Source organism: Embiotoca jacksoni, unplaced genomic scaffold (genome assembly GCF_022577435.1).
Source record: "Embiotoca jacksoni isolate LCO1_2020_lvr unplaced genomic scaffold, fEmbJac1.0.p SCAF_56, whole genome shotgun sequence".
Lineage (NCBI taxonomy): Eukaryota > Metazoa > Chordata > Actinopteri > Embiotocidae > Embiotoca > Embiotoca jacksoni.
In genome coordinates, this window is record NW_027185410.1 from 1260000 (window position 1) to 1275328 (window position 15329).

Below are 15329 nucleotides of genomic sequence, written 5' to 3' on the forward strand. Positions count from 1 at the left end.
CTGTAAACCCAGAAGCTCAATATAATTAGTTTGTGAAAACTTAAATTAAAACAAAATGGACTTAAACATTTTGAGGCAATTATTTGCATTCATTTTTTTTTAGTTCTGGTAACTTAACATTTGTTTACAGTGTGCATTTTTGTTGCTAAATGAAAACAACCAATGTGGTATCAGTTGAAGTGAATTAAACGTATTTCTAACCCTCGACAGTGATACACTGATGTTAGAATTGAGCCTTCTGGACTTCTCTCTACACTTCCACATTTGCAACAAAGCATAGTAAAAAAGTCTAATTAGACTATTTTTAGAATACATTTTGCAGAAAGTCGATCGTTCACTATTAACCATGAATGCCTTCAGTGAAAAAAATGTACACCAAAGTATCCTCAGCAGGCATTGCAGTGAGGGCTGGAATGGAGTTCCCAATCACAGTAAGATTAGTGGTGTTGGTCAGGTGTTGGTATCATTCGAAGACCTTGGGACAATAACGCTGGGGGAAAAGAGCTACATCAGCTCATCCGTAAACAGGTATAAGCAGGTCAGCCACACCTGGCGTACCAGGTCTGCTTCTGGCTACGTCAAGGCTCTGGTAAACAAGGTCGACCTGGGAAGACAGGGGAGATCCTCAGACACAATTGCAGTGTAAGGGCACCTTTTCCAGCATTGGCATGTACCACACAAGTTACATAAAAACCGTGAAAAATGTTTTAATGGGGTCTATGTCTCTTATAATCTCCTATAATAAACAAGAAGAAGAAAGTTGCATATTTTAAAAAACTATTCAAGATTGTATATTTAGACTATCACCCCCAACATCAGTCTTCACTGTGATTACGGTGTGGAAACCCTGCTCGCTCCCAGTTTGAAAATGAACCTGATATCTAGGCCCAGTAGGATGCAACGACTGGAAACAATTACTTATGGGGCATACCCAGACCCATATATCCACACAGTCAATTTGGGACACAGAAGGCTGTCACCTGATCTGAGCTAAGAAGGTGAATAAAGATAGTGTGTGACAGCGCTGGAGAAAGCACACTGAGCTGACAACTTGGATCCTTTCCCCATGTTAAAAATGTCCTCCCTCAGTGTTGAAGTACTCTCAGGTGTCCCGTGTAATACGGCAACATGAAAAACACAGATCCAATAACAGTCAGAACAACGTTTTTATTATAGTAATGTTCCAGTTGAAACCTGCTCCCACATTGTGCCTCACATCTGAAAGTATTTACAGACTCGTCCTGTGTGCTGCAGCTCACATTTTCTGTGCTGAAAGTTGATCCAAAGAGAAACACAAAACAGCGGTTTTCTGCTTGCAGCCGGGTTCCCTCTCTCTTCATTGCAGGGCGTATATGAATACGGTTTAAACTTAATCATTTCAACCAGAAATATATATTCAGTGACCAAGAAGGAGAAAGCAAACTGATATCCTGATCAATAACAAAAGTAAAGCAACACGGGGCGGTCACACAGTAAGGGTTCTGTTGGGAGTGTATGCATACACAGAACGTGAATACTGATTAGTCATGTGAGCTCTGTGGGTGTAAACAAAAAAACAACAACAACAACAACAATAGTTTGTTCGTTTTTCAGATTAATCTGAAACCGGAGGGCTTTTAATTTCTTACAATCTATAAATTATACTTATTGAAAGCAACACATGGATTTGGATTTGGCACTTCTTTGAGTTGTGAATTATTTTCACTCAACATATGACCTGTATAGAGAACATTTTAAAATATCCGCAGTCATTATGTTTACATGCTAGCACCACTTGGACTAATATATCATCTCCATTCGAGTATGGCAGCTGTTACGTCAACTGCAGGAACTCAATACTGCAGATATATTATTTTGTACAGAGTGAGAAAGGTTGTAATCTAACAAAAGCAACTGGGGGAAATAAAAAGCATCGGCTGCCTCATGACGGCCACAAGAGATGCCATTTTATCAGCAGCCTGCATGTATCTTTACACTTGATGGTGATTGTGCAGGCTCTGGTTAGTGGAGGTGTTGTATTGACCTGAATTATACCTTCATACATTTGTGTAGTTATAATAACATATTACCAAATTATACAGGAGTTTAACCAGAAGCTTTAGTGATTAATAATAATAATACTTTTATTTATAGAGCACTTTCAATCAATAAGCACAAAGTGCTTTCCAAGGTCGGCAAATAAATGAAAAACCATAAGCTAATTGGCATAATTGATTACGCTGGAGATGTACTGTACGACATTAAATGTGAAACCTAAATCAATTATACTTTTATTTAATGCTAACGATCTGTCAAATCAGAATTGTCTGTATGTTGGTGCTCAATTATTGTGAAACGGAATAAATTCTATAAGGAGGATAAACTGAAGGTTTCTAGGCTGTGAAATAAGCTTGGTAATGGGTTAGCTAGTTGCGCTATTGAAGTGTTTGTAATTGAATGTATCTAAGGAGACGGCAGCAATGAATGAATGGACAAAGCCACCGAGAGGGACATTCTTTTTCTGCAGTGTAGGAAAGTGGTTCAATCAATAGTGCTAAGCTCATAAAATCCTCTCAGGTGAGCGTCGTCAGCTCCAACAGTGATGCAGAACTTCAAGTATTAATGAAGCAAACACAAGCAAAGAAATGAAGAAAGCCACTGTTTCATTAAGGGGGGCAGATATGTGCTGCTGGGTGGTTACATGTGAGAAAGAAGAGGACAGGGGTCAACATTCAAGTTAATTCTCAAGTCATTCATTTCCCAGTGAGCAGGCTAACATTATCAATACATTCATTTTGGCTGTACTACTAGCTCTGCATTATATGTACAAGTATCCCTCTACTTCCATTAAAGTACTTATATTCATCTAGTTAGAAAAATGTGTAGCACAAATTTCATTACTCAAAATGCTTTTTGTTATTGATAAAGTCTCACATTAAAACAGATAATTCATCAAAAATAACTTTGATCAAAATACACTGTACAGTAATTATATGAAAAATAAAAATATATACGTTATTATATGTTGGCTAAAATAATAAATCCAATCTAGTTCTGTTATCATCCGCCGCGGTTGTTTAAGACGGACGAATAAATCAAACCTTCCAACTGTCCGACAGTTTATAACACTACAATTAACTATAACTGTTTAACATAGAGATATACAATATATATTATGCGCTTGCTGAATTCATACAATGGCTAACATAATCATTTTTACATTAGCATGAAGTACCACCAGAAGTTAATACTGCATTAAAACAAAAAACCTCCAAATGAGTCCCAACATGTTTATACTGTCGGTGGATGTGCTGCACACTTACCAGCTCCACAAAGACAAAAGTGAAACCGGGACCGAGCCGTCTCACTACTTTCACGACTTCATGGTGCAAATTGGAACAACGATGACCAGGATGACGGTGCAGGTAGCGGCTGCGATCAGAGCTCCGATCTTACACGCCTTCGCCCTCCTGAATTCGGCCTCTTTCCTCTTGAGCAGCGAGTCGTAGCCGGGCGTGTAGACGTCCTCCATCCAGTACTCCAGGTTGTTGGGATTCAGGGACTCCTGGGTCTGAGGAAACAAACAGAGGCGAGAAGCAGGATGACGCACATGTCTGAGAAAAGTTTCGTATTTGACCGTGACGTGATCAGGAACTTGTGTTTTGACACCAGGATTAAAACACAGATCAAGGGTCTTCTTTAGATGTTCTGGACTTTTCAGCCTCCTTGTCCATCTCTTCATGCCTCATTTGCATACTTTTGTTACATTTCCTCAAGTACCATTTCCTCAACTACAGTAAATGCCAAGAACAACAAAGGACACAGAGTTGTTTTCTTGAGTTTCAAGCATTAAGCTTAAAAGGTTTAGAAGCATGTTGAGATGGTATTTACTGCTCTGTTCAGTATTGTAAATATGCATTGGTTTGGAAGTGCAGCTTGTTTTTCACTGACATGGATCATGGACACCACCTCTCACCCCTCCATGACACTGTAGGAGCTTTAAGCAGCACCTTCAATGCAGGAAGGAGCGCGAACGCAGGTAGTTTGTTCTAACAGCTGTCAGACTGTTCAACAGTACCATAAAATAACGTTGCACCACATTTCATTTCATAGCATCGGACACTTTCAATTCATCAAGATATCCAAGCTGTATTTATTTATTGTAATTTGATTTAATTTGCTTTTGTGTATATAGTCACAATGTGTGTATTTATTCATTGCTCTTATTTATTTTCTAAAATCATTCTTTTTTATCTATCTTATTTTATGTATACGTATTTGTAGATTTTTTTTCTTATTGTGTGCACCTTTTTTGTGTTTCTATGTTGCTGTGACGACCAAATTTCCCCACTGTGGGATCAATAAAGTCTAAATCTAATCTAATCTAAAATCTAATCTAATTGCTTGTGAAATCCATCAACTGAGCTTTTTCCTCTGAGAGCACATTGGAAATTCTAAAATTGTGCACTTTATTTAATGTTAGAAGACAGTAGAGAGAATGAGACCTTTTTTTTTAAAACATGCATATACTAAACACAAGCATTTATTTTGCTTTATTTTCTTATTTTATGGCTATATTTTATATTTTATACTGAATTCTGCTGACTGTATGTTCTCACATTCTGGGGGATGTCTCCAAACACACTTTGATAAACTCAGTATAACATACATTTCTACAGCATTAATGCATCATTGGCTGCAATTAAAGTAAATTCTTCCTGATTCAGATTTCAGATTAAAAGCCTTCCAAAGGGCATCACCCCTCCAAATTTGAGGAGACTTAAAATTTTAGACGTGAGTGTGAAAAGTTAAGGAAATCTAGCAGAGTAGAAGAAACTGAATTTATTTAAAGAGCAAAAACAGTTTATGTTAAAAAAAAAAAAAAAAAAAAAAAAAAAAAAAAACGATATCAGAAGAGTAGTGACACTATTTCTGCTGCTGTAAAGATTATTGGATTATTATTTGAATTGGAACTTTATTTTCAGATTTTCAGTATCCATCAGAATGCAGAAATAGTGAGAACACATAAAAGTGGTGATGAAGAAGTTTCAAGACTGTTTCCGTTGCGTGTGTTGGCCCAAACTACTGGACACATTTTATTCACTTTGTATTTGATGAGAGAAGTTGAATGGGAGTCCATGGAGCCGGAGGCTTTTTGGAGCCGACCTCTAGTGGCACTCGGTGGTATTGCAACTTAAAGCACTCCCGCATCAGCCTCATTTTTTAGAGCCGGAAGCTACGTCCACTTTTATATGCAGTTTGTGGTCTGGCCTTGCCTGGTGCGAACCAGAAGCCAATTTCCCTCAGTGAATATATGGGTCTAGGGATGCTCCATAGACAATTATTTGCAAACGTTCCTTCCTCCTGGGAAGTAGACCTCGGGTTAATTTTAACCAATATAGCTCGCGCCGAAACCGGCCGACACTCTGCCACCGCTGCAACTACCTACCACCAAAGTTTTTTTTTCCTGAGCACAGTGTATTTTTAAAGATTACATTTAATGAACGCCAATTCAATTCAATTCAATTCAATTCAATTTTATTTATATAGCGCCAAATCACAACATAGGTTATTTCATGATACTTAACACATTAAAGTCCTTACAGCAAGACTTTACAACATTATACAGAGAAATCCAACAATTCAACAATTCCCACATAAGCTAGGAGGGAAAAACTCCTCTTTCAGGGAGAGGCTGTTGGAACGTCAGCAGGTTGACAAAGTGCTGAGTTTTTATTCTGTGCGGAGCGTTCAGCATTTTCTTTCCAGTCACTGAGAGTTGCCCTTATCACAGTCACCAGCCGTCCAACCACAGTGAAGGAGGGCCGGGACAAACACGGTTAACCACCGATACTGGTCGCTGATTGGTCCGCCCTTCAGAGTGGCTGTGGCCGAGTACCCAGACAGTTACTCACAGCGAAGAAAACTGAAGCTGTGAGCCACAGTCGGTGCAGCCAAGCTAGATCTGGCCATGACTGACCCCTAATACAACCCAGGATAACATATGATGCAGAACCTTCCTAACTTCACCTTCATACGTATCCCAGCATACAACACCAGCATTAATGCTCCCTGTGCACCAGTCTACATGGTACACTTGACGTAGGACAACATGCAACAAACGGACATTATACCATCAGCAGGCCACCAGAATGTCCATGTGCTGACTGAATTTAGGATCATACCACCTCCAAGTAAATGAAGTGTCGCTACTATTTAGTTCTTTTGGCAGATGAATGAGAAACATTCACTGAAGCCTTGCTGTTGTGAGAACTTGGAGTTGATACCAACAGAAACCCTGGCCCTGCAACAAAGATATTGATTTTGTTTTTCAAATCTGCTCTGTAATAGCTTGACTGAAAGTAGTGCAGGAGAGACATTCTTTATCGTACGGCTTCCAATGAACCGTATATTGATATTTTAACTGACTTGTAAAGACAGAGCTTTAAGCAGCATGCTATAAATAAATAATACATTATAAACTAGTAGATAGAAATATGAACTGTGCGTGACTACTCTTAATCATAACTCTGAGGATTGTCTTCAATTTTCTGTCAACAGTTGGGAGGTACACAACAATAAACAGATGATTCATCGCAGGTAAAATAGGTCTCAGGGTTCACAAGGTGCAACTAAGATGGAGCATGACTCACACGGTCATATTGTTGGCATCAAACTCCATCACAACAATTACAAAGGCACTGCAGAGTTGTCTTACTCGCCCCATTGGTTGAAAGCTGCACTTGGATTTATGTTGTTTATGGTAATGAGACTGGTTAAACCCTACAGCCTCAACACAGATAGAGAATCATCTCACATCATCACAGCACATCTACTTCCTGCAGCTCTTGCCCCGGGTTACATGCGTTGGTGTAGAATCTCCAGACCTTTTCTCCTGCGTACATGATGCGTCAATCAGCTGTTGTCGAAAAACGGAGAGACATATTTCAGTAGATATATAATAAGAATATATTATATAACTGTATTGTATTATATTACTGTATTTTACAGTATTTGTACTGTACGTTTCTACACGAGATATGACCAATACCAACGTCCAAATATGAATCTGATCTCAATAACAACTGGTGTAGAGCTATTTGCTAGCAGGCTGTAAAGCAGTGTGTCACACGTGAGCTGCATCACTGACGATTGTTGGTGTGAAATGAAGCTTATAGACCAGTTCAATGAGGAGGATCTCTCGTTTAATCTTCCTTCCTCTGTGGGGGAAATGTGCATTTTCTGCTGCTCTATTTTCATTACTTCCACTTTCCCACGCTGTCAATTCACTTTCTTGTCGTCACTTTACTTTCTTGATGAACCTTTTGCCCGCGTTTCTGAGCCAGTCAGTTTCTCGTCTTTTCTTCTTTAAATATCGTTGTAATTCTGTCATTCTGTCTTTCAGACTTGCTGATGCACATCCCTCCTCCTTCCCATCACCACCTCCTGCGTCGGGTTTCAATCGAGACAGATGACCGCCTGGATCTGACAGGTTTTCCTTCCAGCTGTCTCTCGTGTGGGAATTGTTGACTTGCTTCGTTCTTATGCTAAGTTTCCTGAAGACGTCTTTGGTTGTGATTGAAATCTGCACACTCGGCTCCACCACCTTCAGTATCTCGGCTCCGGGGGTCCCGTCCTATCTCCTACATCCACTGGGGACATCGCTCCGTGAAGCGGCTTCTCATCCTCAGAGTCTAATTGCCAAAATGTAAAAGTCAAACTGTCATTTCTTCAATAAATCATATTTCAATAGTGGTTTATTGATGATGTACTGACACCCTTACAGTTGTAGTACACTGTGTGAAGGAGAGAACTACTGGAGAGGTTATTAATAAATAACCTTTAACATTCAACATTCAAAACTGCAATCATTAAAAGTATTCTGGGTTTTGCTGTTAATAAAGCTGCACTCGACATGGTGGAATTCTTAAATATAAAAACACTTACTGAATGAATTAGTAAAACATTGACATACTTCAGTAAAATGCTGAGGTACTTGAGGTACTTTAGTATTTCCATGAAGTAGTTCAAAGTAGCTCCAACTGCAGCAGATACAATATTAACATCCTACTTACACACGGATAGTTCAGTATTAATGATCTAAAGATGTCAAATATAATAATACATGCGTCATAGGGACCAAACTAGCACTCTACTTTAATAATTAAAAAAATATCTGGGAACACTGTGTACTTTTAATTAAATAGGATTTTTCACGCAGGACTTTTGCATTTGAGTATTTTAAACTGCAGCATTGGTACTTTTACTAAAGTAAAGGATCTGAATAATTCCTTCACCACTCTTTTGGTTTGAGGTCACTGCAATTTAGCTTCGTGCAGACATAACTCCATTGAATCTGTGTAGTTTGGATTGTGCTTAAGTCTGTGTGTAGTGTTTTATGAGACCATAAAACTAAATCAAATGTTCTGAAACAAAAGCCCCCCATACTTTGAATGTCAAGACTCTTTCATCAATAATGATGACCTCTCGAACGACCCTGCTGGCCATCTCCCTTATGACATCACATCTTTTTATCCCCAGAATACTTGCAGACATGAACAGCAGGAGAACAATCAATATGAGACTGACTGTGATCCCTGAATGTTTGTTTCCTGCGGAGGCCCTGTGAGAAGTGTGGGCGATGTATCATACAGTCCTCCAGGTAACAGTGTCTGTCTGGGAGCTTTGCAGAGTGGAGCCTGCTGAATGAAACAGGACTAATTCATTGACCAAACTACTACTGGAGGTGTAAACAAGTGTTTTAGGTGCAGCGGTGGGATTAGAGCCACAGAGAGGAAGACAGTGAGAGAGACCCAATGAAATGCTATCGCATCGTAATCAGTACTTTTTCACGAAGGCTATGAGGAGTACAGACTTTATTTATTTCTTATGCATTTCATTTCTTTTCTGTATTTTTAAATGTTCCTTATATCTGTTATTATGTGAAACACTGCATGTAATTATCTTGCTGTAGAGCACTTTGAGCTGCATATCTTGTATGAAAACAAACAATGTTTATTATCATCATTATTATTATTATAGACAGCAAAAAAGACTTATGGTACTTTCAGGAGCCACTAAAATAAGCAAATTTTACATACATTTCAGACCTTTTCACCAGCAGTTAAATAACTGACTGGAAAGCATCAACTATCTCGTGGTGTACGGTCTGTTAGGATTCAATGGAGCCCGATAGCTGCATGGCTGCACCTTCCAGCCATCACCTGCAGTCACCTGCTGTCTGAAAGTAGATCATCTACAGGTATCCGATCAGCTCAGAGAGGCTGTAATGCTCACTGTGAGATGATACACTTTAAATTAAATGGATAAATGTTGATTTCCAAAGTTTGCTTTTAGTTCTTTGCAGTCATGAAGAACCTGATAATGGTTAATAAGGTGGTGGTTGTTGGGCTAACGCACTCATAATAACCATGCTACCATGCTAATGTAAAACATTTTCATGGGAAACTAATCACCTCCATGAAGTGAGAAAGAGGAAACAGCTGTTGGACACAGATTCCAGGTTTCTACAGTGAAATCATTCGGAACAAATATCACAATATCGTTTCCTCTGAAGAATCTGAATATTTGAAAAATGATTAAATAATTGAATGAATAAAAAAGGGGTGGCCCCGTGGTGAAGTGATTGGCACTGTTGCCTCACAGCTATAATGTTTGAACCAGCTGGTTCTACGGAGATCATTCTGGGTGGGTTTCTCCAGGTGCTCCTGTCTCCTCAAACAGTCCAAAGACATGACATTAACCCCACCTTCACCAAAAATGATGTATTTATTTATATCTTCAAGTATTCTGATTCTTCAGCGGAAACCATATTTGGATTTGATGGTGCTCGACTGAGCAGGATCGATTTGTTCCTGGCGGTCGGCCAGTTTAGGCCTAGATTATAAATTGGGCAAGAATACACCCAGAACAGGCCAATATAAGTATGATTAGACATAACTATGAGCGAGACTGGTTTTTTGTCTTTCTTTGAAGGCCCTGTGATGAAGTGGTGAACTGTCCATAGTGTACTCTGCCTTCACCCAAAGTCATCTGGGATAGGCTACTACTACCCCCCCCATCACCCTGTTCAGGATAAGTGATGGATGGATAAATACATACAGCAAAATGAAAATTAAATGGTGGTGTTTGGCCACTTTGATTGTTAGATGTAAGATGTAAACTGTAGAGTATAATCCTGGAAATACCTAAACCCTCAAAATCATTGGGCGAAAGCTTCCCCCTCCTCTCAAATCCCAATTACACCTTGATTATCATACACTATGAGTGGAAAAATTGGAGGTCGTGGCAATCATGGACAATCAGATGTACTACATTCATCCCCTTTAAAACACAGACATCTCAATGTCATAACGTAACATTTAGGAGGCCTGTTGGAAGTTTTCTGAGGAAACTTATTGTTATCTGGTTTGTGTGTGGAGTTAAAAACATGAATGCAGCCGCTCAAATATACTGAGACCACAAGAAGACTATTTTTCAACCGAATTCACATTTTTGGACGTCGTCATATTTTACATACTGCATCATACATCATGGGATTTATACAATAAAAGCAGAATTGAAATTTTTGCAATGTTGCTTTTAATGAAATTATTTTTATTCTGTCAAAGTTTGACTATTTTACATGCAAATCTAAATGCTGACAATCTGGAAATGAAATAGGTCTCTTCTTCAGTCTTTGTATTGTGCCATAAATGCGATGCTGGTAATAATGCTAATTGCATTGTTGTTGTTTGAATCTTTTGGCTGGACCCCCACAGTGGGGTCAGTCCTCTATTCTACTTAGTTACAGAAGCTAGCAGAAGCGCAGCTAGCTCACGTCATACAGCAGCTCTGTCCTTTCATCCATTCAGATGAGTCTTTGGCAGAAAGCCGAGGTTAACTGCTGTCTCTCCAAACTGATCACCAGAAAATCTGAAATCAATGATCGTGAAGGAGACCGGCCAGGTTTCTGTGTTGGTTCTTCGGGAGCTGAACGTTTCCATTACTGACACAGATACATCGTAATTACATCTTTGTGAGGGTCCAACGTAAGCACACCTTCAGTGTGTTGTCAAAATGGACAGGCAGCATAACCCAATCTGTCTGGCTATCATCAATATCCCATTTACTGTCAGATCGTATTGATAAAAGTCCCCTCCAAATAGAAAGGTGAACTGTGTGTGATCATGTTTGTAGCCATTAATGTATATATCACCTTACATCATTATTACTGCCAGTGGTAAAGAGAAGCAGAATTAAAAGGTGCAACCCATCAGTCCAATGTTCAGATTTATCATAAAGTTATTGAAGCAATACACAACATATAATTAAGCTCCTGAACAGAAAACACGGTGACTTGTAAATATGGTTGTAGTGAGTTGGGAGCTGCTTCAGTGTTTGAACTTGGTGTTATCAGAGAGAAATCCAGTTCAAAGCTTCCCAGGTTTTGGTGTTATTTTTAGTATCCTGCGATTTGACTGTTACGCCAATTACTCTGCTCGTCTCTCCCTTGTTCTCCCCTCTGACAGTAGAGACAAGATTATCAACACTGGCATGTTATTATGAATGTCCTGCTCAGTGTTTGAGTGGACTTGCCTAAAATATCCTAACACAGACTCCCATGTTTGTAAAAGAAACATGAATTACCAGAGAGCGTCTCAACCAGCCCTGAAGAGAAGGACTAAAACAAAGTCAGATCTGTTCACTTGCAAATAACAGTGCGGACAGTCGGCCCTAAAGATCTGATTTGAGGAAAAAAAAAATCAGATTTGCCTGCAGTGTGAACAAATACTTACTTATTAAGGCTTCATCTTCATTTGTGAGTTTGCAGTACTTTGGTATGTTAATAATTTTGGGTGGTTGAAAACAACCCTCCATGTTTTTCATAGACTTGCGTTTTTTGTGTTTTGTGTCTCCCACTCACACTACTTGAAAATCCATCTTCAATTAGTCACAGTGTGGATACCTTTATCAATTATTCAAATTTTCCCACCGGGCACCAGGGTTGTCTCTGACCCTCGGCACACATAAGCTGTTCCAAAACTTTCCAAAAGTTGAGGCGGCGTGATAATTTGGAGAATAACAGGCAGTTTCTAACTTTTAATTTCAGAATAATAAATGTCGTTGGGAGATGTGACCAAATGGATGCAGGCCGCAGGAAAACCTCTAGTCTCACACAGCAAATATAAAGGTTATAGTCTTGGGATTATAGGGCTTTTAAATTGTTATTTTAATTCTCCTGAGGATTAAACTAAACTACAGAAGTTCAGCTTTAGGTCCTGAGTTTCTGTTTCATGTACAATGATGTGCAAACATTTTAGGCACAAAAAGTGTGCGACTACTGTGTGCCTTTATAACACTTTTGTCAGCATGACAACAATAGCTAAGCAAATGAACAATTGGCTTCTTGTCTAAAGAGGCACAATCTGACCATAGCTCTCAAATCTGTAGCCAAAGGCAGATTAAGTGTTTTTTAAAAGTAATTTCTACAATGATAGAAACAAATAATAACAATAATAATAAAAGAAAGGTTCTTCAATGAATATAAATGGCTGAATTTCAATCGCAATTTCTTGCGGTGGAGGTGATGTATGTTAGTGTGTGTGGTTATTTATTTACTTATTTTTTCAATCTTATATAATGAGGTAATTGAATTAAGGTGAGCGTGGGTTGCCGTACTGTGTGTAACAGCACAGCCCTCTGGCACGGCCCTTCGAAAAATGGAAGGTGCACATTTATCAACATATGCTGCCTTCAGATGACTGCAGGCACCTCATGAACCGAAGGAGAAGGTTTTTATACACAGTAAAGCAGCTGTGCACAACAGATAGTACATAAATATCTCACATTAGGTAGAAGATTTGAAGATGTTCCCCAAATTGAATAGAAAAGCTATGTTTTTTCTATGCCGATTTAAATGCATCTTTTATTGCTGTGCAGTTGCTCCGAACCTTTAGCTCCACCAGACTATTGCTCACAGCCTCATCAGTTTTCCTCGCTGTGATTATTCTGTTTGTATTTATGTCTGCACAGCCACTCTGAAGGTTGGACAAATTAGCAACCAACCATAAAGTTGAACTCAATCTTTTGTTTTTAAATGCAGTTGCAGTGGTGGTAGGGAGAATATATGCACCTCTGATGGTTAATGCTGGTTGGTTAAAGGCTGCTCCAATAGTTTTCAAATCAAGCCGAGGTCTATGCCGATTAGGATGCAACGACTGGAACTGATTCCCTATGGAGGCTGGTCAGGCCCAGATATTCATGCTGTGAATTTGCATCTGGCCACACCAGGCTAGTCATTTTTTGCTCCTGTGTCAGACTCAGATATGATTCTTCTGAGAGGTCTATTCTTAGCTCTATTCTGTTTTTTCACGGCCTCATATGAAATAACCCCCCACCTTATGGCGCCGCTCCTGTGCACCTGTGCTCCTGCACACTGTGCTCTCTGTGCTGGACACGAAAACACCCCAGAGACAGGCAAAACAGACTTCAAGGTCAGGAAAATACCAAACAGATGAAGTGCTGCTTGTGCATTAAACTAGGGCCCATTGTAAATGGATGTGATGGATTCTTTAGGGCGACTGAGCAACATTCTGGGATTAAAGCAATGTTCCCCGCTGCGTTGTGGATCGTACGTGATGCTCTTGTAAAAACAATACCTAGTTGGATAAGTGAAATTTTAAATTAATTTGATTTCAAAATTGAGATGAATTTTGCTGAGAACTGAAAAATGTTATACAGCTGTGTCACAATAATCTCTAAACAAAAACAAATCTCTAAAAGCCTTTTTTTGGTCAATAGATACAGTAAGGGAAAGCTCCTCTGAAGCCATTAAGGAAACCCATAGGGGCATCTGAAAACGTAGTAATGGGGCTTAGATGCATCTCAGCCACACCCGGAGTTGTCAGGCAGAAGAAATCGATTTCTGAGTGTCTTGTGACTCTGGAGGCTGAATGGTGACCACCATAATGGGCCTCTGTGTCACTCATGTAAAGGGAGAAGCACTGTATCTACGAGCCGCTGCAGCTCACACATGACAATCAATACCAGGATGGCATTTACATTGGTATGAGTGGGTATGTGTATAAGTGATACAGTAGTAAAATACAAGATGGGCTTTACAATGAACCAAAAATCTCAGTTTTTATAGTGAGTCAAAAAGAAACACTCAAAATTGCCACAGCGAACCAGAAAATCCTTTTCAACCAGATAAAATAGTTAAATCAAGTTTTCATTGTTTAGCTCATCATGGCTGGCTGTTCATGTCAGACTTGACTAATTCAAAACCACCAATTGTTTAATAAAAAGCTGCCCTCATCTTCAGCCCCAATGTGCTGAAGTACAGACAGAATATTTCGTACTCTTCTTCGAGACAGACTTCTGGGGATGTTTCATTATTTATCAGTGACACTACAAAGTGTCATCAAGACTGCAGAGGCATGTCCAGTTGCTGTTGACTTTACTTTCCTGAAATCTTGCGGTTGACTTTAGTTTCTTGACAGAACAAGGACTGTAGATATCAATCTTCATCACTTCCACTGGAAGCTTGTTCGGTAGGGATCTTGTAAGGACCCATATCAATATAAGGAATAATAACAACTAGCAAAAATGTGGCTGGATGAAATATTTTGGATAATGACACCTGTGCAATTTTTATGCATTTATGCACTTTTTATTTTACCACACTTGTCTCAGACTGCACTAAAGTGGTTTTGACAACAGCCCAGTTCAGGCATCCCCTTCAAAGAGCCTGATCAGAGCATTTTACTGACATGCAGTTTAATTTCACTGCAGGTAACTTTCATCACATCCTCTGATCAGACTTCATCTGGGTTATTTTAAATGCTCAGAGAGTGACAGCATTGAAAGAAGAAAACAGTCACAGTTAAAAGCTGTTTGAATATCTACAGTAAGTTACAGAGCTGTGATACTACGTTCACCGTCATTTAGCTGGAAGTGTGCTGAGTTCAGTACCTGCAGGTCCAGAGCTGTAAGCTGCTTTCCCTTCTCTCCTGAATTGCGTTTATACTCCTCGATGGTCCAGGACGGCTGGCCACGCTTCCCGTCTGACAGGCTGGTGAGCCTCAGGTCGGTGTACAGGGGGCTGCCCTTCACGTGGGCCTTGACGGAGGGGGTGAAGGGGTGTGGTGAGAAAACCTGTTCGATCAGGTAGGACTCCTTCGGTGGTTTCGGGGGACGTTGCGGCTGGGGAAGCTCGTATTGACGCTCTCGCTCTGCCTGGAAAAGAAAAAAGGACGTCATCAGCGCACTTTCTTCTTCATCATTGGCTCCAATTACAGAGTTCGCCCTTACTTTAATTCAACAAGAGAAGATCAACCAGGACTTTT

General features: G+C 39.6%; 1 protein-coding gene across 2 annotated transcripts in view; it reads right to left on the reverse strand.

Moving 5' to 3' along the window:
• Positions 1–1147: 1147 nt before the first annotated feature.
• The window catches only part of minar1 (membrane integral NOTCH2 associated receptor 1), a 29404-nt gene continuing 15222 nt past the window's right edge, over positions 1148–15329 (reverse strand). Inside the window, exons 3-4 of one of the 2 annotated variants that reach the window (XM_069172882.1) lie at positions 14956–15219; positions 1148–3550 (exon numbers count right to left, since the gene is read on the reverse strand). In XM_069172882.1, the coding sequence (XP_069028983.1) occupies positions 3353–3550; positions 14956–15219 (462 nt within the window). In that variant the 3' untranslated portion in view covers positions 1148–3352. Of the gene's footprint in view, positions 3551–5506; positions 7674–14955; positions 15220–15329 lie in introns of those variants that run through there. The other variant, XM_069172883.1, reaches the window with a different exon arrangement.